Source organism: Heptranchias perlo, chromosome 29 (genome assembly GCF_035084215.1).
Source record: "Heptranchias perlo isolate sHepPer1 chromosome 29, sHepPer1.hap1, whole genome shotgun sequence".
Classification (NCBI taxonomy): Eukaryota; Metazoa; Chordata; class Chondrichthyes; order Hexanchiformes; family Hexanchidae; genus Heptranchias; species Heptranchias perlo.
Window position 1 is genome coordinate 5,564,514 of NC_090353.1, and position 26,702 is coordinate 5,591,215.

The 26,702-nt window shown below is 44.1% G+C and overlaps 1 protein-coding gene across 1 annotated transcript in view; it reads left to right on the top strand.

Moving 5' to 3' along the window:
• LOC137299716 (zinc finger protein Xfin-like) overlaps positions 1-26,702 on the top strand; it is an 82,389-nt gene that overhangs the window by 25,628 nt on the left and 30,059 nt on the right. Inside the window, exons 4-7 of the mRNA XM_067968652.1 lie at positions 7,676-7,881; positions 14,245-14,294; positions 14,705-14,836; positions 18,698-18,935. Of these exons, the coding sequence (XP_067824753.1) occupies positions 7,676-7,881; positions 14,245-14,294; positions 14,705-14,836; positions 18,698-18,935 (626 nt within the window). The remainder of the gene's footprint in view (positions 1-7,675; positions 7,882-14,244; positions 14,295-14,704; positions 14,837-18,697; positions 18,936-26,702) is intronic.

Sequence of the window (26,702 nt, forward strand, 5' to 3'; positions counted from 1 at the left end):
TGCTAGGGGAGTATCAGAAGCTAGAACCCCATGGGTGGTAACCCGAGCCGCATGCTAATTGACATAGGGATAGGCAGATCAGGAAGGTGCATGCATGGATGAAAGATTGGTGTGGGAAGGAGGGGTTCAATTGCATGGGACACTGGAAGCAGTACTGGTACAGGAAGGAGCTATACCGCTGGGACGGACTCCACCTGAACCGGAATGGGACCAGAGTCCTAGCACAAAAGGTAAATAGGGCTGTGGATAAACTTTTTAAACTAATAAGACGGCGGAGGGACCTGGCGGGCACGTCTTAAAGCCTGAAGATAAGAAATAGGAGATGAGAATAAAGGGTAGACCAAGTTAAGTAGCAAGGGTAACATAAATGGTCAGGGAACAGATACAGTTATAGAACACAAGTACAAAATAACTGTTAAAAATTAAAGTGAGTGGAACAATTAATAAAAACTAATTAAATTGCCTGTACAGCAATGTGCACAGCATCCGAAACAAAACGGGGGAACTGGAGGCAATAATTCGTAACAAGGAGCCAGATGTAGTAGGGATAACTGAAACATGGTTACGTAAAGAACAGGACTGGCAGTTAAATATTTTGGGTGCAACGTATTAAGAAAGGATAAGGAAGGAAGCAGGGGGTGGGGTAGCTGTACTAATTAGAGGTAACATTGGCAGTAGAAAAAAGGTATATAACTAACATTAAGATAGAAACAGAATCGATATGGATTGAGATCAACAACAATTACTTCCCTTTATTTAGCGCCTTTACGTAGTAAAACGTCCCAAGGTGCTTCAGTGATTTTCAAACAAAATTTGACACTGAGCCACATAAGGAGATATTAGGACAGGTGAGGGTCACAGATGTATGTTTTATGGAGCGTCTTAAAGGAGGAGAGAGACGGAGGGGTTTAGGGAGGGAATTCCAGAGCTTAGGGCCTAGGCAGCTGAAGGCATAGCCGCCAGTGATATGGAGCGATTAAAATCGGGGATGTGCAAGAGGCAAAAATTGAAGGAGAGCAGAGATCTGGGAGGGTTGTAGGGCTGGAGGAGGTTACAGAGATAGGGAGGGGCAAAGCCATGGAGGGATTGGAAAACAAGAATGAGAATTAAAATCGAGACGTTCCCGGACTGGGAGCCAATGTAGGTCAGCGAGTAGAGGGGTGATGGGTGAACAGGACTTGGTGCGAGTTAAGATACGGGCAACAGAGATTTGGATTAACTCAAGTTTATGGAGGGTGTAAGATGGGAGGCTGGCTAGGAGGACATTGGATTAGTCAAGTCTAGAGGTAACAAAGGCATGGATGACTGTTTCAGCAGCGGAGACGGGCGACGTTACAGAGGTGGAATTAGGCGGTCTTGGTGATGGAGCGGATATGTGGTCGGAAGCTCATCAGGGCCAAATAGGACGCCAAGGTTTCAAATGGCCTGGTTCAGCGTCAGACAGTGGTCAGGGAGAAGGATGGAGTTGGTGACTATGACCGAAGACAATGGCTTCAGTCTTTTCGATATTTAGTCGGAGGAAATTTTTGTTCATCCAGTACTGGATGTCGTACAAACAGTGTGACAAATCAGACAGTGGAAGGGTCGAGGGAGGCAGTGGTGAGGTAAAGCTGGATGTCATCAGTGTACATGTGGAACCTGAGGGGAGGGGGCCAAGGATAGATCTTGGGGAACTCCAGAGGTAATGTGTGAGAGCGGCAAGCAAAGCCATTGCAGGTGATTTTCTGGCGACGACTGGATAGAATAAGAATGGAACCAGGCGAGTGCAGTCCCACCCAACTGGACAATGGACGAGAGGCGTTGGAGGATGGTGTGGTCAATCATGTCAAAGGCTGCAGATAGGTCGAGAAGGATGAGGAGGGATAGTTTACCACCATCACAGTCATATAGGATCAATGTCATTTGTGACTTTGATAAAGGTCATTTCAGTACTGCGGCAGGGGCGGAAACCTAATTGGAGGGATTCAAACAGAGAGCGGGAAAGATGGGCGCGGATTTGGGAGGTGACAACGTGTTCAAGGACTTTGGAGAGGAAAGGAAGTTTGGATATGGGGCGGTAGTTTGCAAGAGTGGGTTTTTTAAGGAAGGAAGTGATGACGGCAGATTTGAAGGGGAGGGGGACAGTACCTGAGGAGATGGAACTGTTAACAATATCAGCTAACATGGGGGCTAGGAAGGGAAGTTGGGTGGCCAGCAATTTGGTGGGAATAGGATCAAGGGAGCAGGAGCTGGGTCTGTGGTCAAGATGAGCTTGGAGAGGGCATGAGGGGAAATAGGAGAGAAACTAGGGAAGGATGCGAGTTCAGGGCTAGGGCAGGGGGGAAACCGTAGGGGAAGTTTGGTTTGGTGGGCTAGGGGAAGGGAGGGAAGCGGCAGAGGCAGCTGAATGGATGGCCTCAATCTTAGTGACAAAGTAGTCCATGAGTTCCTCCCACTTGTTTTGGAGATGAGGGTAGAAGAGGCAGAGGCGAGGGGTTTAAGAAGATGGTTTGTAGTGAAGAGAAGCCGGGGGTTATGTTGGCATTCCAGGATGATCCTGGAATAGTGAGCAGTTTTGGCAGAAGAGAGCAGGATCCGACAGTGCTATGTGTTCCAGCCAGATCTGGCGATGAATGGCTGAATCAGTTGTCCGCCATAAACATTGAAGTCTGGATAAGAAGGGATCTATCACCCTAATTCTACAGACTACCTAATAGTGGAAGGGAAGTGGGGGAAGAAATATGTAAGCAATCTATGAAATGAGGAAAAGACAGAATAATAATCATGGGAGATTTCAACTACCCTCAAATAAACTGGCAAGAGGTAGTAGTGGAAAAGGGAATTGAGTTTTTACCGTGTGTTCAGGACTCCTTCGTTACCCAATATGTAAGAAGCCCAACAAGAGAGGAATCACTGCTGGATTTAGTAATGGGAAATGAACCAGAGAAGTAAATGTAGGGCAACATCTAGGCAATAGCGATCATTACAGAATAAGGTTTAAAAAATAATGATTGAGAAAGACATAAATAAGACAAAGACCAAAGTAATGGATTGGGAGGAAAAGCTAATTTTGAAGGGATAAGAATTGGAACTCGGGAAGGTAAACGGGAAAACGATGTTGACAGAGTACAGCAGTGAGAAATATTTTAAAAGGTGTTCAGTAGCATTCAGGAGAAATATATTCTGCTTTTTAAAAAAAAGAATAAACTAGCCAATAATGAAACACCATGAATAAGGATAAAATTGAAACTAAAGAAAAAGGCATACGCTAAGTACGTAGACAATCAAGGTGATGGAATATGAAGAAGTTAGGAAAGAAGCCAAAAATCAATTAGGAAAGCAAAAAGGAACAACAAAATTAAATTATCAAGGAATATAAAAAGAAATAAAGTATTCTACAAACATAATTAACAGAAAAATCAGGATAGGGATAGAGCCACTAAGGGATGCACAAGATAAACTCCACAGGTAATGACAGCGAAATGGCAGAAATATTGAACAGTTACTTTGCCTCAGTATTTACCAGGGAGACTAATAAGGGGGACATGACATTAGAAGAGCAGATCAAAAAAGATATAAAGACATTTAAGATAGAAAGGGAGGAGATAATTGATAAAGTAATCAAACTTAGAGAGGATAAAACCCCTGGTCCAGATGGATTGCATCAGCGCATATTAAAAGAATCTAGGGAAGAGATAGCAGAGACACCGTCACACATATCGATCGATCTCTTTTTTTAAAAAAAAAGTAGAAAAGGGAATACAACAACTTGCAGTTACAGAGTGCCTAAAACGTAGTAAAACGTCCTAAAGTGCGTCACAGCAGCGTTATCAAACACAATTGGACACCGGACCACTTAAGGCGATATTAGGACAGGTGACCAATAGCTTAATCAAAGAAGAAGCTTTTTAATGAGCGTTTTAAAGGAGGAGAGAGAGAGAAGTACAGGAGCGGAGAGGTTTAGGGCCTAGGCAGCTGAAGGCATGGCCACCAATGGTGGAGCGATTTTAAAATCAGGGATGCGCAAGATGGAAGAATTGGACAAGCGCAGAGATCTCGGAGGGTTGTAGGGCTGGAGGGGATTACAGAGGACTGCCGGACAGCTAATGTGATTCCTATATTTAAAAAGGGAGATAGAACAAATCCAGGGAACTATAGACCCATTAGCTTACCGTCGATGGTAGTAAATATAATTGAAAGATGTACTCATAGATGTAATAGAAAAACATGTAGAAACCGAAAATATAATAGAGGGTAATGCAGTAGATGTAATACATTGGGATTTTCAAAAGGACTTCGATAAGGTAGACTTATGACTAAGGTTAGAGCATGTGGAGTCAGGAGACAAGTAACAGGAAAGATAGCAAGCTGGCTACAGAACAGAAAACAAAACAGAGTAGGGTTTAAAGATAGCCACTTAGACTGGGAAAGGTGGGAAACGGTCCACAGGGATCGTTGCTGGGACCATGGTTGTTCACAATTTACATAAGTGATTTGGACTCTGGAATCAGAAGTATAATTTTAAAATTTGCGAACCACACCAAATTAGGGAGTATAGTTAATACCGTGACAAAATACAAGAAGACATTAATAAACTTGCAGAATGGGTGTTTAATTGACAAATGAATTGCAATATAGATAAGTGTGAGGTGTTAAATTTTGGTAGGAGGAATAAGGAGACCGACCATACACTGCTTGGATAATAAAAGTCTAAATGGGGTAGAGGAGCAGAGGAATCTGGGGTACAGATTCACAAATCATTGAAAGTAACGACGCAAGTTAATACGGCCATTTTAAAAAGAAAGCAAACCAAGCAATGGGGTTCATTTCTAGAGGGATAGAATTGAAAAGCAGAGAAGTTATGTTAGACTTGTATCGAACCTTGGTGAGACCACACTTGGAGTACTGTGCACAGTTCTGATCTCCATTATTATAAAAAGATAGAGGCACCAGATAAGGTGCCAAAAAGATTCACAAGGATGATAACAGAATTGAGAGAATATACTTATCAGGAAAGGCTGAACAGGCTGGGGCTCTTTTCTCTAGAAAAGAGAAGGCTGAGGGGTGACCTGATAGAAGTCTTTGAAATTATGAAGGGGTTTGATAAGGTAGAAGTAGAGAAGATGTTTCCACTTGTGGGGGAGACCAAAACTTGGGGCCATAAACATAAGATAGCCACCAATAAATCTAGGGGAATTCAGGAGAAACTTCTTTACCCAAAGAGTGGTGGTAATGTGGAACTTGCTACCACAGGGAGTAGTTGAGGCGAATAGTATAAATGCATTTAAGGGGAAACTAGATAAGCATATGAAGGAGAAAGGAATATAAGGATATTCTCCTCCAGCGACCGCCCCCCCCCCCCCCCCCCGATTTTTCTTCCTCTGCTCCAATCTTCTCCCTGGCCCATGATCCCTCTCTCTCTTCCTTCAATCCCCTGCTGCAGCAGGCATTCCTGCCCGACAGCCAGCTGGGCGCGAAACCCTGATGTACAATTGATTGGTCTCATTGCGACCTGCCCCACTTACCTTCTGGATTTTGCACCCAGATATCCCTCCCCCCCCCCCCCCGGCCCCGGCTCCTTTCCCGGGTTGCAGTTAAAGTTTACCCTATGTAACTTGTAACCTCTAAACTCGACAATTCCAATACACTCTCTGCTGGCCCCCTGTTTATCACTGTCTAAACCTCAGCTCGCCAAAAATTCTGCCTTTACCCTATCCTGCATTAAGCCCTACTCACCCACACACTCACTCTGTCTTCGCTGACCTACATTAGCTCCTGATCTCCAAAGCCTCCAATTTAAAGTGATTATCCTCATGTTTAAATCTCTTCATAGCCTCGCCCCTCCTAACTTCCCTCCAAAATCTTGGTTCCTCTGACTCTGCCTTCTTCTGCACCCCCACCCCCCCCCCATTCTCTTTACTTCACAGTTGGTAGCAGTGCCTTCAGTCATGTTGTCCCTACACTCTGGAATTTCCTCCCAAATCCCCTTTGCCTCTCCACCTCTATCTCCTCAAAGACCTTCCTTAATACCCACCTGTTTGATCAAACTTTTAGTCACTCATATTATCTCCTTCTTTGACCATATTCATTTTTTTATTATGATTGTGTGAAATGCTTTGGGACGTCTTTCTACATTAAAGACACTCTTTAAATGCAAGTTGTTATCATTTTCTTCCTCAGGAAAATAAATGGGTTGGGATGGGTCTATATTTTTACATAGTCTGTGGATGGAATAGAGTTGATGGTTAAAATGGGCATTTCTTATTCCATTTTTCGTTGTTTGGCTTGAAGAAAGAAAAACTGCCTCCAAAGTCTTAGCAACCACTGTGTACCTAATAATGTTTTTCTTTTCTAAATATGTATTTTTTAACGTGCAAATAATCTGTATTTTGCCTTTTGATGTGTGAAGATGACTGAGGAACACTAAGGGGGAAATTCATAGCTGCTTTCAGGACAAATTCTTCAAAGATGCCAGCTGTTGAGAAATGTACCCGTATACTGAGAACTTACCATAATTTCACATGTTCACAGATGCTTTTAGGAAAATCTGATCACCAGCTATTAAGCTTGCTGCTGCGGCAAGAAAATCCTAAACTGTCACTATTTAACTGATGTATTCTCCCTTTTATGCCTTTGCGCTGAAGGCACTGCCACCAACAGTGGAGCGAAGGGAATGGGGGAATGCAGAAGTTTGAAAAACTGTTGGCCCAAGCCCATGTTCAAAATAAGTCACGTGTAGAGGTACTGATAGAATTCTGCTCTTTCTAAACCCACTGCTTCTACCCACAGTTGTTTGAAGTTCAAGAAGTCATAGTACATGTGATTCCTCATGAAGCTGAGAAGAATGGTGGACATGGGCATTCTCTTACTACATCAGTAGGAGTATCTGACTGTCACTCCAGTTATTTGTTATATTAAAACCATGGGTTCCATCATAGAAGGGGATAACACCTGGCATTCCATCCCCACTCTTTCTAACTTCTAAAAAAGCAGAGAGTGAAGAATCAATAGCATCAGTTTCTTGTTTTTGTGAAGCATTCAGGACAGGCCGCAGTCTCCTAATGCTGCTCCAGCTGAGATCTGCTAATTCTGCATGCAGGTGATCCAACCTGGGACCTTGATGGCCTGTACAGCTCAGCTACTCACTGTGTAAACCTGCTGAGCCCTTGGGGAGATGTGGTTTCCACTTCAATAGAGATATGTATTTTATATCCTTTCTCTTTTCTGTTATGGTATGTATTGTAAACAAAACTTACAGCACTTTAATATACTGAAATCACTTTTCTAGAAAAGGGGTTTGTTCCTGCTTTTTGATTTTTAATTCATTAGCGAGTGTGTGTATGCTTCTCTTCACAGCGTTATCTGAGATGTGTGCAATAAGGGAGGATTGCATGACTATTTAAAACTCTTCAATGGATAGTTGTGTTCCCATTTCTCTCTTTTTTCCCAGCCCACTCCAGGTTGCATATGCTGCCTTAACTGAGAAATAGAACCTTCAGTTGAGGAATAACTATAGCTAAAAGTGAATAATTCACCTGAGTGTATCTGAAGCACTAGGGAGTGAATGGAAGAAAGTAGTATGAGAGATCTCAAGATGTTAACATCTAACTGCAGATTTTAAAAATAAAATGAAAAACATTCGTATTTCGCTGCTCAAAAATTAATGCATTATGTTTTTGTTCGGCCATTTGTTAAGATCCCAGGAAATGAAGTGTCAAGCAGAGTGCAGGCTACTAGTGTGAAGGAAAAATATTCAGAGAACACAGTGAAGTGCAGTACTGCAGAGGAAGGGTATCGATGTAGGCACTGTGCACGGCTTTTTAAAGCGCTGGCAGGACTTCGCAACCATGAAAAGACTCACTTTACATCCAAAACGTGTCACCGCAATGCTAACAAGAGCAGGTAATACTGGTTTATTTATTCAAACCTTTTTTGCTTATTTTCATAATGTCTACTTGCAACTGATGCTTCACTCCTTAATTAGTGTGACTAACCTTGAAGATGATGTGTAGTTTCATGAGCACAATGTTTCAACTAATTTAATTTTGAGGATGTTTTGTTGTTCATGCTACATTCTCCACACTCTGGGAGTACATCCTAACTTGATGGTTTCTGGGTAAACCATGTGAAAAAGTGACTTTTGCAGATAGATGATGCTGCATGTAGTCTCCCACTCCCACTTCTGCATCATATAAAGCACCAGGACCTGTGCCAGTTTTTTTTCCCCAGCTAAAGATTCTTTCAACTCTTATCTCATTCCCAAAAATTTGGGATAGAATCTCTAGCCTCTCCAAGGGGGTAGGTTCGATTATTCATACGTTACCGTATCAAGCAATTTGTTTGTTTAATCCTGCCTGTCCAGATTTTTGCATTTCCTTTTCAGTTTTCTCAGGAGCCTAACACATTGGCACCAGATGATGAGCTTCCAAAAATACCGTACAGCATTGTCCTTCTCAGGACAAGAATACAAAAAAACCATACTCCATAAATTGTATGGTAAGGCAAGTGACCAATTGGAATGTTACCCTCAGCACAGTGTGTGCGCTCCACCTGAACAATGATTGTCATAGAATGATATAGCACAGAAGGAGGCCATTCAGCTCATCATGCCTGTGCCAACTCTTTGAAAGAGCTATCCAGATCATAGCCACTTGCTGTGTTTTTAAAAAAAAAAATTCCTCATGTTGCCTCTGGTTCTTTTACCTTAAAATAAATATTGACCAGGGAGAACTTAACTTATCTTTTTCAAATAGTGCCATGGGATCTTTTGCATCCACCTGAGCGGGCAGATGGCGCCTCAGTTTAATGTCTCATCGGAAAGGCGACACCTCCGATAGTACAGCACTCCCTCGGTACTGCACTGGTGTGTCAGCCTGGACTTTGTGCTCAAGTCTCGAGTGTGTCTTGAACCCACAACCTTCTGACTCAGAGATGGGAGAGCCACCACTGAGCCACAGATGACTGAGCGAATCCGGAAGATAATTGCATGCCCTTCCGCATTGACACGTGATCCATTGCCTGCATAAACTGGCTGTTGCTCCATAATTGGCTTAGCATGTCTGCATCAACGTCTGCCAAACTCTTTGAGTACCGTGTAAAATGTAGTCGCCCATTTACAATTGCTGATGCTCACAATTGTATAAAATACTTCTCACCTAAACATAATGCCGTGATTGGCTTCAGGTTCATGAAACACACCCATCAGGAATGGCACACCAGAACAAATTGGACAAGTATAGGACACTAAACACACATTTGATGCTGGGAAAACGCTGACATTGTGCTGAGGACTTGACAATCAGATGATACCAAGATAGTGTTGGTACCAGAAGAATGGCAGCACTGACCAATGTCAAGTTCTATGTAGCTTGGACTACATTTGATCCCTTCAAGGAAGTACTATCAGCCTAGTAACATGAGATCCCTTAGCTCAGAGATCTTGCTTAAATGATTGGGTATACCTAAGCCCCTGATTCAACCACAGCCCTTTTGCATCAACACCTGAAATTCCTGTGTGTCTTTAGAGCAATGTTCACATTCTGCGGCTCCCAATGGGGATTCTCCCATTCATCCAGGCCACCTCAGGCTTTCCATTAGTGACTTGATGGAGCTTCCTCTCCTACCCGGTATGTGGGTAGGAGGCCAGCAGCAGGAGGTCATATAGGGAAGCATCGCTGCGGACGCATGGGTCATAGACACTGTCAGAAAAGCTAATTCTCAATTTGACAAGAACTTCCTTGGGGTGATCAGACCAGACGAGATCACCTGCAAGACCCTAACATAGTAGCAGTGGTGTCAGTTGAGATAAACAAACGAATAACAGTGGGGGAAATAAAAAAGAATTTACACTGATCACGTGAGGACAGATTTGTACTCTAGTGTTTCTGCATCCCCCAGAAAAGGATGGGAACTTTGTCCTATACATGATTTCAGGGTCCTAAGCTGATTTGTAAAACTGGAGAAATTCAAGAAATTTCCACAGATTATCTGAACCAAGGGACTGGTTAGATGCTATTGACCTAAAGGATGCAAACATTCTTGTCTCCATATTAGAATGGCATTGGAAGTTTCTCTGGTTCAATTTTATGAGATAAAGTTGTTATTGTTGTTCTCAATACCCAGCATGTGGTTTTCCCAGTGCCTATCAAATAGACTATACTATGATGTGCGGGGAAGGCACATTATTTGAAAACTGAAGAAAACCCTACAAGGCAGATAATCTATTTTTCTTGTTCCCCACCCACTCCCATAAAAATGCAGTGAGGCATCAAACTGAATTTGCACTGGTTTAGTTTGGTTTATTTGTGTGGAATATTTATGATAACTAATTAGGGACTTGCTCTTCTTTTATAAAGCTGTGGTGAAGATTCCATAAAAAGGGCAGATCCAGCTTGTGAATTTTTATCTTTCATTCTAACTTCATTTATTTCATACTGTCAACTGGACTTGCGTTTTCCATGAGAACCAAGAGTGTCAATGTGATGCTTTGCTATTACTGGAGAAGGTGCAAGTGGAGTCAAGTGAGAGGATTTTCAAATATTTAAATGCCTGGTTACTGAGTGGTCTTACTGGATGATTCACTAGTCAGCAGCCTAGACTTTCATTTGGAGAAAAATGTGTGATTTGGGGTAGGGTGTGAGAGTGAACTCAACCAAAAAAAAGTTTCTCTTGTGCACTCATTTTTTAAGTTTGTTTTTTCCCTCAATTTTCTCCACTCCCTACCTCTGGCTTGAAGGCTCCAGCTGGGCCACAGTTCCACGGTTGGTGGCAGCCACAGGGTTATTCACATGGTAGCCAAGGCCTTAAGTCTTGGCAAGCTATTTCGAAGAGGGTGGGAGGAATTGCATTGAAGTCTGCTCTTGTGTTCAACTGAAATCCCCACACATGCAAGCTTTACCAGCAGGAGTTGCTGGGTATTGGTCAAGAGTGAGAACCTTGGTTGACTTTTTTTTTTCCCCTCCCTTTTTTATCCCCCTCCATTTCCTAACCCAGGAGCACTGAGGCCAGTTGTAGTGCCCCTGCTTCTGTCCTGGTCAAGATCAGCTAACTCAACCCAGGCCAAGGATGCATCATGGGGTCTTCCTAATCTGTACATACTGGACAACGTATTTACCCACTGAGACTTAAGTGGACTGAATTTCCTCACTTGTTAACTAGTAAACCTGCATAATCTAGACAAGCAAGGAGCTGTTTTGGCTCCCTTCACCTGATTTCATTTCTGGTATTTCCCACCAGAAGTGACATTGGATGTATAATACAGTATGTCCACCCAAATATGGGCAGATGTTTTATGGTAGTACACAAACAACTGGATCATGTCATATAATGGGTTTAACGTCATTTGTCCCTTAGCAACATTGGGTGCAAGGAGCCACTGGTGTATTCCTGGTGTCCAGCTTTCTGCCCTCAGCCTAAAGCAACACTTGTTAAATTTCGATGGGCTGCTTTGACTGAGGCATTTGAGGTTGATCAATTGCCTTAGAAAACATCAGTTTTAAAAAAAAATTAATGCTTTTTATTCTTCAGCTGGCACTGGCAGCCATGCTACGCTGCAGCTACAGCAATTTTCCTCTCCACTCTCACCTGAGGCGGGTGTCCAGCAATGTTATAAATGGCCCCAGTGCCTGCCTTTCATATATAAATTACCATGTACCTACTCTGTAATTATTGGATAAATACAATAAAGTTGGAAGAAGGCAGCTCAGTCTGTGAGCATCTTAGTATAAATGTTTTATTTTTACTGAATTTATAAATTTGGCTTGAATGAACATTTTCATTGCTGTATGAATATATCCCACCATGGAAGAAAGGAAGTTACTTTAGTTCAGGAATAGTTTTTATTCCTGGGATGTTAGCATTCCAGAACATTCCTTTTCTGAATTCTTGTTTTTAAGAGGCTCACAAGAGAATCTTGGCTCCCTATGGTTTTTGCCGATCAATGGCAATATTTGGTTACCTGCAAGTTCTTTCTGATCCTATCTGTAAAATTAAAATGGTCATGGGTTAGTTAGAATGGAGATTTCCTCCACTATTTGTAGATTAATGGAAATTAAAAGTTGATGGTAAATTTTTTAAAAAGTTTTATGTCAAATAATAGTGCTGGCCTGAAGGAAACCATTTAAGTAGTGCAAAAGTCACTCAAGAAAAGTTGGGAGAACCTCAATGAACCAAGGGTGTGAGTATGAGTTCAAGACATTACTTAGAAAGAATAGTGATTGTGATTAGCGGTTATGTTAAAACTCCTCAGTAATATTTAGTTTATCTCATTGGGAAAGGAGAAAAAAGCAACAAATACTCCATGACTTTGGGTGATCAGAATGAGACAGAATGATGGAAAGTAGTAGAATCCTGAATAGTGGTATTAATGTGCGTGATTCTGCACTAATGGTCATGCAGAAGCTGATTGAGTGGAATCCCTTGTGCTTCATGAATGGGGCACCACTTTTGATTGGAGCATGTAGTGCTATGTTTATACCATCAGTGACACCCTGGACCTTGAGGAAACCTGTCATCCTAAGAGTCTATGAACTTTCTCCTATTGCTAATTCTTGCCAGAAAGTGACAAAAGTGAATGTTCTGGAAAGTTACCTGTTTCATGCAGTGATGCACTGCTGATTGATGCTACAGATGACCCCATTGGCCCCCTGGAAAGAGCCTGAGGCAATAAAGTTCAAGGTGGCAGTCACCGTTGCTGCCACAGCCAACAACATGCCTGCCTTGCTGTACAGCTAGAGGTCCTCCTGCAGCAAATTACACGACTCATTTATGGCCCCCTATTGAATCTGAGCCTGTGAAGGCTTTGCTGCTGTGGGTTCAGAAAATTTTGTCGGGCACAATGGATGAGTTTGGCAGAATGGCTGCGGTGAGCCTTCCTCCGCCTTGTCCTCATCTTGCAAATTGTTCAAAACACTCAAATGTATGATTTTGGCTCATGTCTCATTTTTAGTGAGAAGTTTCCTCAACGTGTTACTTAATTTCATTATTAACATCGATCATGCTTGAAAACTTGTGGGGTGGAAATGCAGAGAATTAAATAAAATTACAAAATGTATTTTCTCCCATTTTTGTAAACTGGCTGAGAAGGTTGGCAGCATGATTTGCTGTCAGATCTCTGGTACTTTTGAGGGGTTGATCCATCCAAAGTCGTCATGCATGTTTTCTTATGCTGTGAAATCCAATGTGCTCACTTGACAGCATGGCTGATTGGAATGCTAAGGGTGGAGAATTTGAGGGGGTCAAAACTGATCCTGCTGTGCAACAGCTAATGTTTTCTTATAATGTCTTGTTTCTAATATTTTCAACGTTGCTTGATCACGTTGTGGTTTAAAAGCTCTACAAGAGCTGTGGCGACAAGAGCAGGTCAGGGGCTGAGTATTCCGCGGCGAGTGACTCACCACCTGACTCCCCAAAGCCTTTCCATCATCTACAAGGCACAAATCAGGAGTGTGATCGAAAACTTTCCACTTGCCTGGGTGAGTGCAGCTCCAACAACACTCAAGAAGCTCGACACCATCCAGGGCAAAGCAGCCCGCTTGATTGGCACCCCATCCTAAACATTCACTCCTTTCACCACCGGCCCACTGTGGCTGCAGTGTGTACCATCCACAGGATGCACTGCAGCAACTCGCCAAGGCTTCTTCGACAGCACCTCCCAAACCCACTACCTCTACCACCTAGAAGGACAAGGACAACGACATCAGGCACATGGGAACACCACCACCTGCACATTCCTCTCCAAGTCACAACATCCCGACTTGGAAATATATCGCCATTCCTTCATCGTTGCTGGGTCAAAATCCTGGAACTCCCTTCCTAACAGCACTGTGGGAGAACCTTCACCACACGGACTGCAGCAGTTCAAGAAGGTGGCTCACCACCACCTTCTCAAGGGCAACTAGGGATGGGCAATAAATGCTGGCCTCGCCAGCGACGCCCACATCCCATGAACGAATAAAAAAAAAATTACATTTCAAATACCTCTTTTTCTGATGATACATAGCTCAATGCATATCTTCAGCCAATTAAACCTTTACCACACGTACACTGATTCAAACCGATGCAAAGCCTACAATCAACTTCTACACATGGGAAAGGTTTGTGCTTAGTCTGAATCCATTCATTAATCTCACAGGCATTAAACTGAAATCACCTGGAAGATTTCTGGATGAAATTTCTTGTTAATTTCCATACCGCTTTCTCCACTTAAAATTAAGAGGGCCTTGAATTGTGGGTGACAAGCTAATTTTTTTCTTCTTTTTACCTTAGTAAAAAAAGCAAGAGCAGCTTGAAAAACAGTATCCAGACTGCTAGCTCAGGTATTGATATGATGTCTTGCTTTGGATAGTTATCAAATTTTGGCTGTCATTACGTTTGTTTAATTTTAACGACCACACAATCAGAACTGCTCCTACTTAGAAGGAGGTTTTAAGAGGAAAGTTATTAAAGTACATTATTTGCCATTCTAGAATATTATTGTGTAGAATTCCCTGCAAGAATCATATTATGGATGGGCAATAGATAAGTTTTTCTCGTGGGTTATTTCTCAAGGCCACAGTGAAGTTAAATGCTACATAAACACTTGAAAAGTTCAGCTTTATTGGGGTGGGAGGTGAAGAAAGTAGCATACTTTTACCAGATTAGTTGAACTAGAAAGTAGAATTGTGAATAAGCAGATGTATAATTTTTTTAAATCGCTAAATGCATTGTTTCTATAAAATTGTTACAGAAGGCAGAAGCTACAGATGCCCCAGATGTTCTTACTCTACAGCACTGATTGAACAGTTAAGGTCCCATTCACTCAAAGTGCACGGAAGATTTCTTATGCCAAAACTGCGTGCTGCAGTTTCAGCTTTAAATGGTAGGACTTCTCTGGCTTTTTTGGGAGACTGGGGGTTGCGTTGGGCAAGAGAGAGAAAGGCTAGTCATCTGAGGTCAAATCATGCTTGTGTTTTAACTAATTACTGTAAAGAAAAATAAATGGATAACTAATCAGCAAATATAGGGAGATGGACTACTGTCTGATGTATTTAGGGATGTTGACCGTTATTCTATATGTTAATATCATCTGTATTTACTGAAGATTATATATGTCTGCCATATTATTGCCCTCAATGTTTTAGATCCTTCCATTTAGCGTGTCAGTGGATCTGTTGGATTTGGCTGACTTATTAATAATTTCCTGTTTTATGTTGACACTCCTGGGATAATTATTAATTTATCTGTGCTTTTGGGTCATTCTTGTGGCGTGTCCATCCTGCAAAAAAGATAACTGATGTACATATAAATTTGGTCCAGGTTAATAGCCATGACCTCAAGCCAGTCTCAATCACTGTGGGTACCAACTTAAGAAATTTCAATAAAGTTTTTTGTTCAGGCATAATGTACGCCAATATCAACATAGTGATTAAGATAGATGAAGGGATAGCTGTTGGGAAAGTGTGAGCAGCTGTCGTTTTCTTCTTACCTGTGAAACTGGCCATAAATGAAGTGGTTTCCTGGATCAGTAGAAAAATGGACATTGGATTCATATGTGAATTTCAGCATTAAATGCTGAATGGTAGTTTTTTGTTCAAGAATAATAGATTACATTTTGATTTTTTTTTTATTTTAATAGCACTAAATTATTCTTAAATGTAATTTTGTTTCAGTGACTGGGACAGCCATAGCATTAGGGGCTTGGATGGAGAGAAATTTGTTGAGTGTATTCAGGAGGAATTTCTCATTCAGTATGTGGATGGCCCTACTAGAGAGGGGGCAAAACTTGACCTCCTCTTGGGAAATAAGGAAGGGCAGGTGACAGAAGTGTTAGTGAGGGATCACTTTGGGACCAGTGATCATAATTCCATTAGTTTTAAGATAGCTATGGAGAAGGATAGGTCTGGCCCAAAAGTTAAAATTCTAAATTGGGGAAAGGCCAATTTTGATGGTATTAGACAGGAACTTTCAGAAGTTGATTGGGAGAGTCTGTTGGCAGGCAAAGGGACGTCTGGTAAGTGGGAGGCTTTCAAAAGTGTGTTAACCAGGGTTCAGGGTAAGCACATTCCTTATAAAGTGAAGGGCAAGGCTGGTAGAAGTAGGGAACCTTGGATGACTCGGGAGATTGAGGCACTAGTCAAAAAGAAGAAGGAGGCATATGACCTGCATAGACAGCTGGGATCAAGTGGATCCCTTGAAGAGTATAGAGATTGCCGGAGTAGAGTTAAGAGAGAAATCAGGAGGGCAAAAAGGGGACATGAGATTGCTTTGGCAGATAAGGCAAAGGAGAATCCAAAGAGCTTCTACAAATACATAAAGGGCAAGAGGGTAACTAGGGAGAGAGTAGGGCCTCTTAAGGATCAACAAGGTCATCTATGTGCCGAACCACGAGAGATGGGTGAGATCCTGAATGAATGAATATTTCACATCGGTATTTACGGTTGAGAAAGGCATGGATGTTCGGGAACTTGGGGAAATAAATAGTGATGTCTTGAGGAGTGTACATATTACAGAGAGGGAGGTGCTGGACGTCTTAACGCGCATCAAGGTAGATAAATCTCCGGGACCTGATGAAATGTATCCCAGGACTGCCTACTTCTACCTCAATAACATCGCCTGCCACTGCCCCAGCCCATCTGCTGCTGAAACCCTCATCCATGCTTTGTTACCTCCAGAACTCGATTATTCCAGTGCTCTCCTGGCTGGTCTCACGTTCTCCATCGTCCGTAAACTTCAGCTCGTGCAAAACTGCTGCACGTATTCTATCCTGCACCAGATTCCACTTACCCATCATTCCTATCCTCGCCGACCTAAACTGATTCCTGGCCCCAAATGCCTCAAATTTAAAATTCTCATCCTTGTATTTAAATCACTTCATGGCCTTGCCCCTCCCTATCTCTGTAACCACCTCCAGCCCTACAATCACTCCTGAACTCTGTTCCTCTTACTCTGAGCCCATGTGCATTCCCCCGCCCCCCCATCTCCCTTCACGCCACCATTGGTGGCTGTGCCTTCAGTTGCCTATGCCCTATGCTCCGGAATTTCCTCCTTGAACCTCCCCACCTCTCCCTCCTTCCCCCATAATCCTTAAAACCCACTTCTAAAAGGTCAGCAAGAGACAAAAACCTACCTTCACGTCTTTCCAACCATGTTGCACTGCTGACCCATAGGAATCGTGGCAAGGAGAGTGACCTTTCTTGCAACTATCTCAGGCAGTAGTAATTGAAGAGGGAATAAAGTGTTGGTTGCACACTCACTGACCTGGAGACTCGTGCCTAAATGTTGTGTTTGTTTTCACTTCATTTTTGCATTTCACTTAGCCCTTTCCTGCTTTAATCATCTCCCACTTCAGCATTGGTTAAAGCTACCAATTGAAATAGCTTCTAAGTCTTTTCTAAGGACTTTTGTCTCCCAACTGTGACACTCCTATAATAGCTTGCATCTCTTTAAATTTGACCATGCAATTTCCCACTCCAACCATGTGTCTCTCCACACACATCTGAAGCTATGAATAATCATGATAATGAGCTGACCATGGAAAATTGGGTGCAAACCATGCACTTCAATTGAAGCCTATTCAGCGTAACGTTCGTTTCAAATCTTGAAACTGCACCCATAACAGTTGGTAAATCCAAAATATTAGTGATTATAAGTATGAACTAGTGAAAAGTAAACTTAGTCAGATTTCAGAAAGAACTTATTGCACAAAGGGGGATAAATGTCTGGAATAATCTTCGAAATCGGGTGGTGAATACACAGATTTCAGAGGTTTTCAAATGTTAGGCTAGTAGAATTAGGGAACTAGTGAGAAAAGCATTGGTGCGCTAAAATTTTTCATAATTGACTTTGTTCTTAATGCCGTCTTCTGTTTTTGTTTTTAAACCTGCAAGAAAGATTGTGGTATCAGTGAAGGTGGCTGAGGATATGATTGGCACTGCTGTGAGAGGCACTAATCGAGTGGCCACATACTTCCTCCCACCTATAAGGAAAACCTGAAGGGTGGTGATTCTGAATTGGCATTGGGTGCAGTTTTTATGCCTGGGTGGCCATATAGAGTGAATGGTACATGGAGACCATGGAAAAGAAGAAAAATATGTGGGGGGTGGTGGGGAAACCTGGAGTGTTCCCTGACAAAGTTATGATCTATTTTTTACAATTCTTCCCAGAAGGCACATGAAGATACCTTCGTCGATCATCATCTTCTCGATGTGTCGGCCTTTACTCACTATTAGCACTTTTGTCTCTGAGTAAGAACATGGGTTCAAGCCCCACTCCAGAGACTTGAGCACATAATCTTGGCTGACAATTTACTGTGTATTACTGAGGGAGTGTTGCATTGTCCTTCAGTTGAGACGTCAAACCGAGGTCCCGTCTGTCTGCTTAGGTGGGCGTAAAAGATCCCATTGCACTACTAAAAGGAGAGTAGGGGAGTTTTCCCAGTGTCTTTGCCAACTTTTATCCCACAAAAAACACCAAGGCAGATTATCTGGTTATTTATCTCATTGATGTTTGTGGAATTTTACTGTGTGCAAATTGGCTGCTGCGTTTGCTTACATAGCATTGACTACACTTCAAAGGTACTTCTTTAGGCCGTTCTGAGGTTGTGAAAGGTGTGTTATAAATGCAAGTTTGTTCATTCTTCCTTCTCTTCCCCCTCAATCCAACATCTCATCAGAATTTCGAATTTCTGTTACTGTAGATTTAGGCTGTTGAATGGATATATGGAAGTTCTTTGTCATTTCAGAAAATGTCTTTCTGGAGTTTCCGCAGAATGATTGCCAGGAGTGTGTCGTTCAGACTTCTGACTCGGGAATAGAAGCATTGAAAGCCTTACCAAAGCCTGCTGAAGTAAAGAACTACGCATGTGAATTCTGCGACTTTACCACTTGCCAGTTCCAGAATGTGAAGAGTCATTATCGTAAAGTTCATCGTGAGAATCTGTATTTTGAATGCAGAAAGTGTTACTTCTTTAGTGGGAAGAAGTAAGTTTCCTTGAAAGCTTCAGCGATCAATACCAGAACAGACGCTGAGATGATGGATTTTTATTTATTTAATTGTCCCGCGGTGTTGCATTCTGAAAAGATTGTCTGCATATATTTTCAGTTTTAAAAAACTTCATACTTACCGGTCTTTTGTAGGTTATTGTTGGAAATAAGTGTTGGGTGAGGAGAAGGTGGTAGAAAAAAGTCTAGAAATGGTAAAAGTTATTCAAATTTCTAAATGTGTCTAAAGAATGTAATGATAGCCAGCCAAGTAAATGCAGGTAATGTAATCGGCATTCATTATTTAAACAAAAAATATATTTTTTTAAAAATGATTTGGTAAAATAATGTTTTTTTTCCAAAAGGAGCCCTGAGGCTGAAACTACCATTTGTAACCTCAGTACTAGACTAAAAAGTTTTGAATCATACTAAGATGCTTTTTACGAGTATTTATGTGGAACAAATTTGATAAAAACGAAAGCTAATGTGACCTTGTTCCTGACTAATTGTTTTTGAAGACGACCTGTCCTTCGTGGATGAAAACAGTGCAATTGATTATGTGGGTTTTGTACAAAGCATTCCAGATGTTACACAAGTGGCTTATGCAAAAGGTGTTGTGACAATGGGCTCGATATTACCAGGGCGGCGGGTTCACGGTGGGTGGGTGGGGGGGGGGTGATTGGGCGTGTGGGTAACGCGCCCGGTGAAATCAGTCTGCCCCGCGCGCGATCACAGCCTAATTGGATCCACTTACCTGGTCTTCCGGGGTCCCCGCTGCTGAGCTGCGCGTCGGGCGGACTGCGCATGCGCAGTAAGGTCTGTCAGCTGGAGGAGCTCTATTTAAAGGGGCAGTCCTCCACTGACTGATGCTGCAAGAAATAGGAAAAATTACAGCATGGAGCAGCCCAGGGGGAAGGCTGCTCCCAGGTTTAATGATGCCTCACTCCAGGTCCTACTGGATGGGGTGAGGAGGAGGGGGAGGACAGAGATCTTCCCCCCGGCGGGCGGGAGGAAGGGGCCTGCCTCTGCCACCAAGAAGGCCTGGCTCAAGGTGGCAGAGGAGGTCACCTGCACCACCAACATATCGCCCACCTGCATACAGTGCAGGAGACGTTGCAATGACCTAAGTAGGTCAGCCAAAGTGAGTACACTTACTCATTCCCCTACACTCTGTCTGCCACATCACCGCCCCCACCCCACACCTCCTTCTGCACTGCCAACACTACTCTGTCACATCACCCCTCACACCCACTCAAAGCTCATCCTCATCTTACCTGCACTTACTCACCTCGCCAGTACTCATCCCGCCACTACCACTCAACCCAATCCTCATACAATCTCATGGCTCTGTCACATACCCTCTCATGCATCTCTTTCACGGTCAGCCTCACTCAACCTGCCACTACCTGTGCTGCAGCCACAGGGCTTGTATCACATATGTGCAGTAGGCAGCGTAAGGCAAACGTGTTGTGAGCATGAAGGGGATGCACAAGGATGTTTGAGGGTTTGTCATGGTTTTTACTTGTATTTAATTTCTGACCAACTCACATCACATATTATATTGGCACCACTACTGCCATGTCTCTGTGCGAATCTTGTCCGGTTTGTGCAATGATGCCCACACCTGATGCCACCCATTGTGTCACTGCAGAGTGGGTGTAGGTGTATTTGCAGGGCTCTTTTGTGCAGACGACTGAGAGACGTCGGCGATGTCCCCGGTGGCACTCTGGAAGGATGCGGAGGAGAAGTTGTTGAGGGCAGTGGTGATTTTGACAGCGACAGGTAAGAAGATGGTGCTCAGGCCAGCCGCAAGCAGCTCGGCATGAAGGAGGCTGCAGATGTCCACGACTACATGTCGAGTGACTCTGAGCCTCCGTGTGCACTGCTGCTCAGAGAGGTCCAGTAAACTGAGCCTCGGTCTGTGGACCCTGTGGCGAGGGTAGTGCCCTCTGCGACGCATCTCTCTCTCTGCCTTTGCCCTCCCTCCTGCTGTGCAGGTGGATGTGTCTCAGCACTGTGTTGTGGAGCTGCACGTGTCAGAGGTGGCCGGCGAGGCTGGTGATGCTGTTCGCCCTCCGAGGAGGTCATGACTGCAGCTACAGCGGCCCCCATCTGGAAGATGTACATCTGAGGGGGTCCGCAAGGTAGGTACATGTCTCTGGACCCCAGGGTAAGTGTGCAAGTTGGTGAATTTGATTATTAGGAGGAGGGTGGTGGAGGCCAAACTTTGTCCCAAGTGACAGAGTGGCCTCCTGCAATGAGTGAGGTTCTCCCCCACCCCGGCCTGTCAAATGGACCTTTGCAGCTGCCACAGGCTGATAGCTGCAACACGTCCATTTCAACTGGGACTGTTTCCCCCAGTACGGGAAACAGTCCCAGTTGTTTGTAAAATCCCACCCCTCCTGAAATAGCTCCTTAATCAGGTCTGTTAACGACCTGAAATACCAGAATAAATACTGTTAAGTGGCATCCCGCCGGCTTTAATTGCCTGCGGGAGTCCCACATGCAGGGGCTGCGCACGCACGTCAGCGCGTCTGTGGGGATCCTGGAAGTGGGTGGGTTGGAGCCGGGTTCCCGACCCGCCCCGCGAATCCTCGATTTTCAGAGCCCCCCCCCCCCCCTGCCAGGAACGCACTCGATAGTGGGTGCTAATATCGGGCCCATTGAATTTGAGGGAAATTGCAAACTAGATTTTTTTTTCCCCCCTCAAAAATTGGTTACATAATAGAAAATTGGGTTGGGGAAACAACTGCAGATGGATATTCTTCCTCATTCATTCAGCTGCCACATACAGATACCTTTCCTTAAAGAAATTCATGCCCTGGGTGACCAGATGATTGTTCTCATTTGCTCCTGTTGTAGTGTGCATCCTAAGTTTTTTTTTTGGTGCTGTCATTGGCAACAGATCTCGCTGCCTCCCACATCACAAAAAGCTTGAATCACCATTTATTGCTTTTCTGTAGGGAGGAAGTTCATTTGACTTTAATCAAGTCAGTTCCAAAAAATGGGTATGGTAGTGTTGTGGTCATGGTTCTTGGCTAGCGGCCCCGAGTTTGTGTGTCCAAATCTCATCCTGGCAAGTTGTGAAATTGAAGTGAATAATCTGGTAATTTGTGGGTTGACAGCCAGGATGAACAAGAATTTCATCATGGACCTGGTAGATATATCTACCAATCAGGTTATTGTGGGGTTCAGTTGTTTTTCCCTTTCTTTCTGAAGTCCTGGACCACACGATTGCCTCACAACGATGCTCCCACCACTCTCTATTCAAAGCCGTCAATGCTAATGCCCCTTCTGTAGCACTGAAACCAAACTGGCCAAAGTCATTAGCATGTGACTGTGAATACAGCTCACCATACCACCTTGATCTCTGCTGCCTTTAACACTGTTAGCATTTTATCTTCCTTGAATGCCTCTCCTCCACAGTTCATCTCCATGGCACGACTCTCCCTGATTCCACTCTGAGCTGTTGCTCCATAGGCATTACATCTCAAATAATTCCTCTTACTGTGTTGTATGTAAACTCTGGTGTATCCTCCAGAATTTTTTCTTAGCCCTCTCTTTGTTTACATGTTACCTCTGGGCAATGTTACTGGAAAACATGGGGTTAATTTTCACCTACACGTTGATGATATCTAGCTCTGTTGCACCCTACTCCAGTGACCATGGTAGTCACTGTCTCCAACTGCCTATCTACATTAAGATCTGGACGAGCCAAAGCTTTCTCTAGCTTAATATCAGCAAACTGAAGCCATCTTCTTCAGCACCCACAAATACCTATGCACCTCCCAGCTTTAGTTCTAGTTCACTCCTGGCTGCCATCGAGGCTAAGCCCAGTGATGCATAACCTTGGCTTGCTGCTATCCCTCAACTCTGCTTTCTCCCTCATCAGTTCCATCACCAAAATCACTTCCTTGCACCTTTGGAACATCAGCCTCTACCTCCTCCACTGAGACTCTGTCAAAAATAAAGCTTTTACTTGATGTATCACATTATTTCTCTTTAACACAGCACATGTAGGGTTAAAAAACAGGGAATATAATTTTCTCTTTAGTGGAATTGGGGAGCTGCTTAAGTGTAGTTGGGCGTCCTGCCCCAGAGATGCATTTCTGATTCCAGCTGATTTTGTGCTCTTGGGGTCATTGTATAATTTCAACAGGCTCCCCAGCCTCTGGTGAAGGGTGTACCTGAAATGGGGCAGGAGAATTGCTGCTGCAGGCCTCAGACGTATGTAGCATTGCCAGCATCTACTGTGTTGTCGGTATAAATTTGAAAATAACTTAAAATATTTTTGAAATTGGTATTAAAGCCTGTGTATTCTTTCAGCGATTGATTGGCACAAGCTTTTGGCTATTTAAGTGGCCCTAACTCCACCCATAGCAACACTGCCAGGGACAAACAGATACCCCTTATGTCCAGCACTGCTATGGTGAAATGATAGGTAAAACATAGATTACTTATTTCCCAAATTTGCATATTATTACATTTTGCATGTCCATACATGGGTGGATGTATTGCATGCCTCTGGTAACTTCTGGTGAGAAACACTGGAAGCAGAGGGGGTGAGAAGGATCCAGCTGATCTATGTCAGGGAGCCAGTGTAACTTGAGCAGAAAATCTGAAGTCCAGATTCATGCACAGAAATGGTCCAGCTGGTTTTGATGCAAACCCAGAATATAGACATCAGCCTAGGTTTTGTGACCCACATTGATTGTGAAGCATTTGTGGCGTGGCAGGACTTCTGTCCAAACTGGCCATATTTCTAGCTGTGGCTCATTTACATGCAGGAAGTGGGCTCCCCAGCCTTTTGCCAGGGAGCTGTGCCAGCAAGACTTGCTGCAGAAGGAAGAGGTGGTTGCCAAGCTGCCTTTTTAAAAATAAATTATTTTTGTAGAAATTTCCTTCTCCAGATGATGGGACTTATGTGCTCTGAGAGCAATTGCACAGGCTGCTGTTTGGTTTTTGCCCCTGGGCATCCTCTGCCAATCTCTGAATGCTGGGTGTGGAGCCTAACAAGTGGCCCTTGCGTCCAGCCTTCCAAGAGTGTTATTAGCAGGAAACATGCCGGAAGCTGTGTTTTTCTCATTTGCTTTATCATGCTCTCATCCATATGGGGGTGAAATATGGTTTCACCTTATCTCTGCCCACTCAAACTTTCTCTCTGCATTCAAACCTCCCTCTTCACCTATGCTTTTGCCCTTTTCTGATGCTCTTCATCTTTGCCTTTCTCCTCAATTTGTTCACACTATCCAGTACCCTATAAGATGTCTTCCTATGTTGTGAGCACAATAGGAATATACATTGTTCCCTGCGTGCAGCAACAAAGATTAACGTGGGAAAATTTGTTCCAAGTAGTTGTGGCAGCATCCAAGATGGACAGGCTCTGTGCTCCAGATATCTGAAGGCTCGTGTTCCAGTCTGCTGCTCTGCCCATGGGTTCCTTCTCCTCCTCAATGTGAGTGGCAGATGTGGATGGAGCCTCCTCAAGCGGCACTCCTCTCTGTTGTGCATCCCACTCTGGTGCGTATTGAAGCGCTCCCCCAGAACGATCAAAGCACCTAAAATCAAGGCACTTAAATTGCATCTTGAGCAGCCCTATAGTGTGCTCAATTATAGATCTGGTGGTTATGTGGCTGTCGTTATATTGATACTGTTGCTAGGTGATGGGATTCCTCAGAGGTGTCATGCGCCTCGTGTGCAGGGGGTATCCCTTATCCCTGAGGAGTCAGCCCTTAAGGGTGTTTGGTGCATGGAAGAGGGGCAGGATGTTGGATTCCCACTCTTAGCCTCCATGGCACAACAGAGAGGAGTGCCGCTTGAGGAGGCTCCATCCACATCTGCCACCCACATTGAGGATGTCGGAATCGTGACAGCTGCCAGGGAATCTGGCGCACAAGTGAAGGAATCTTTTGCTGTGGTCACAAAAGAGCTGAGTGTTGATTTGGTGATACCCCTTTCTGTTGATGAACAGTGCTGGCTCGTGTGGAAGTACTCGTATTGCTCTTTGGGTACAATCGACTATACCCTGCACCCATGGGAAACCAGCCACAGAGTGGAATCCCACTGCCCTCCCCGTCTGGCTGAGGTCGTCCATGGGGAAGTTGACGTACTGCGAGGCTCTGCGAAACAAGCAGTCGGTGACCTACCTTATGCACTTGTGTGCAGACGACTGAGAGACCCCGACAATGTCCCTGGTGGCACCCTGAAATGATCCGGAGGCGAAGAAGTTGAGGGCAGTGGTGACTTTGACAGCGACGGGTAATGAGATGCCGCTCGGCCCAGCCGGGAGCAGCTCGGCATGAAGGCGACTGCACATGTCCACGACTACCTGGCGACTCGCTCTTAGCCTCCGTATGCACTGCTCCTCAGAGAGGTCCAGGAAGCTGAGCCTTGGTCTGTAGACCCTGTGGCAAGGGTAGTGCCTCCTGCGATGTCGCTCTCTGTTGTTGCCCTCTGTGCTCTTGTGCAAGTGCCTGTGGCGCTGCACTGTGTTGTGGAGCTGCAAGTGGCGGAAGTGCACGCAGTGCCTGGCAAGGCTGGTGATGTTACTCGTCCTCGGATGTAGTGGTGAATGCAGCCATGGCACCACCACCCCCCCTCCCATCCTGATGGTGTTAGTTTGAGGGGGTCCCAAAGTTGTTAAATATGTGTGAACAGAAGAATTGTGAGCGGAAAGTAAGAATTTTCAGTGAAAACACAAAGATCTTGCAGCCAAAAGTTTGTGTGAAAGAACTGAGTGCCTTGCAGCAAGAACTCATCTTTTCTCCCCATCTGTCAAACAAGCATTTGAATGTGTAACTGGCTGCTGGCTGAAACACGCGTGGTAGAAGATGGAGTGTTTCCCACAGTACGGGAAACACGCGGAGGATGTTTCAAAATCGGACCTCAGCCTTAATGTGGACAAAATTAAAGTACTTCACGTATGTACATAAGTCTCTTAACAATCATCCTGCCGGCTTTGATTGCCAGTGGGACTTTTGCATTTGGGAGGCGTGCGCACATCCAGACGTGTCAATGGGCAATCCGGAAGTCTGCAGGTTGGAGCTGGGTTCTGAACCTGCTTGGGATTTCTGCGATTTTCGAGCCCCCCCCACCCCACCGCCTCCAACGCACCCACTACTTCATTCCAAAATCGACTATATACACAGGCAGTCTACCCAAACTGACCATGCTACTTACTATCCAGGTTTTGTCATCCTAGACTTGCGGGAGACAGTTATTATCCTTTTATCACTTCACTTGGCAGAATTTAAGGCTTGTCACCTGATTTTCAAAAGAGACTGATGGAATTGCCATTTTTGAGGAACAGTCTGGAAAACTTTAACACCTGTTTGAAGCAGTGTTTAGCTTTCAAAGGCACAAAAAAGCCTGTGAGTTATGTGGATAGATCAGGCTTTCCTCTGTCAAGAAGCAATCTCCTTTCCCAGAATAGGGGTGAATTCACACTGAACCCTGTTCAGATGGTCAGCAAGACCCAGAAAGGAAGAAATTTGCTGCCCCTCATGGCCCTCCTACCTCAACATCTCCAACTACAACAGAGCGCTCCAGAGGAAGGGGGATGACAGTCGGGGGTTTGGGGGGGGAGGGGGGTGTTAAATCGATAAATATGTGAAACCCTACCTGCTGCGAACTAGCCTACTTCTGATTTAACCGTGGCGGGTTTGGGGGGTGGCGGCCACATAACCCGCTCTGGAGAGGCAGGTTCATAATTCTAATATTTAAATGAGTCTCTGTTCCTCAGATTTTTGGGGGGAGCGTTTGAATTTA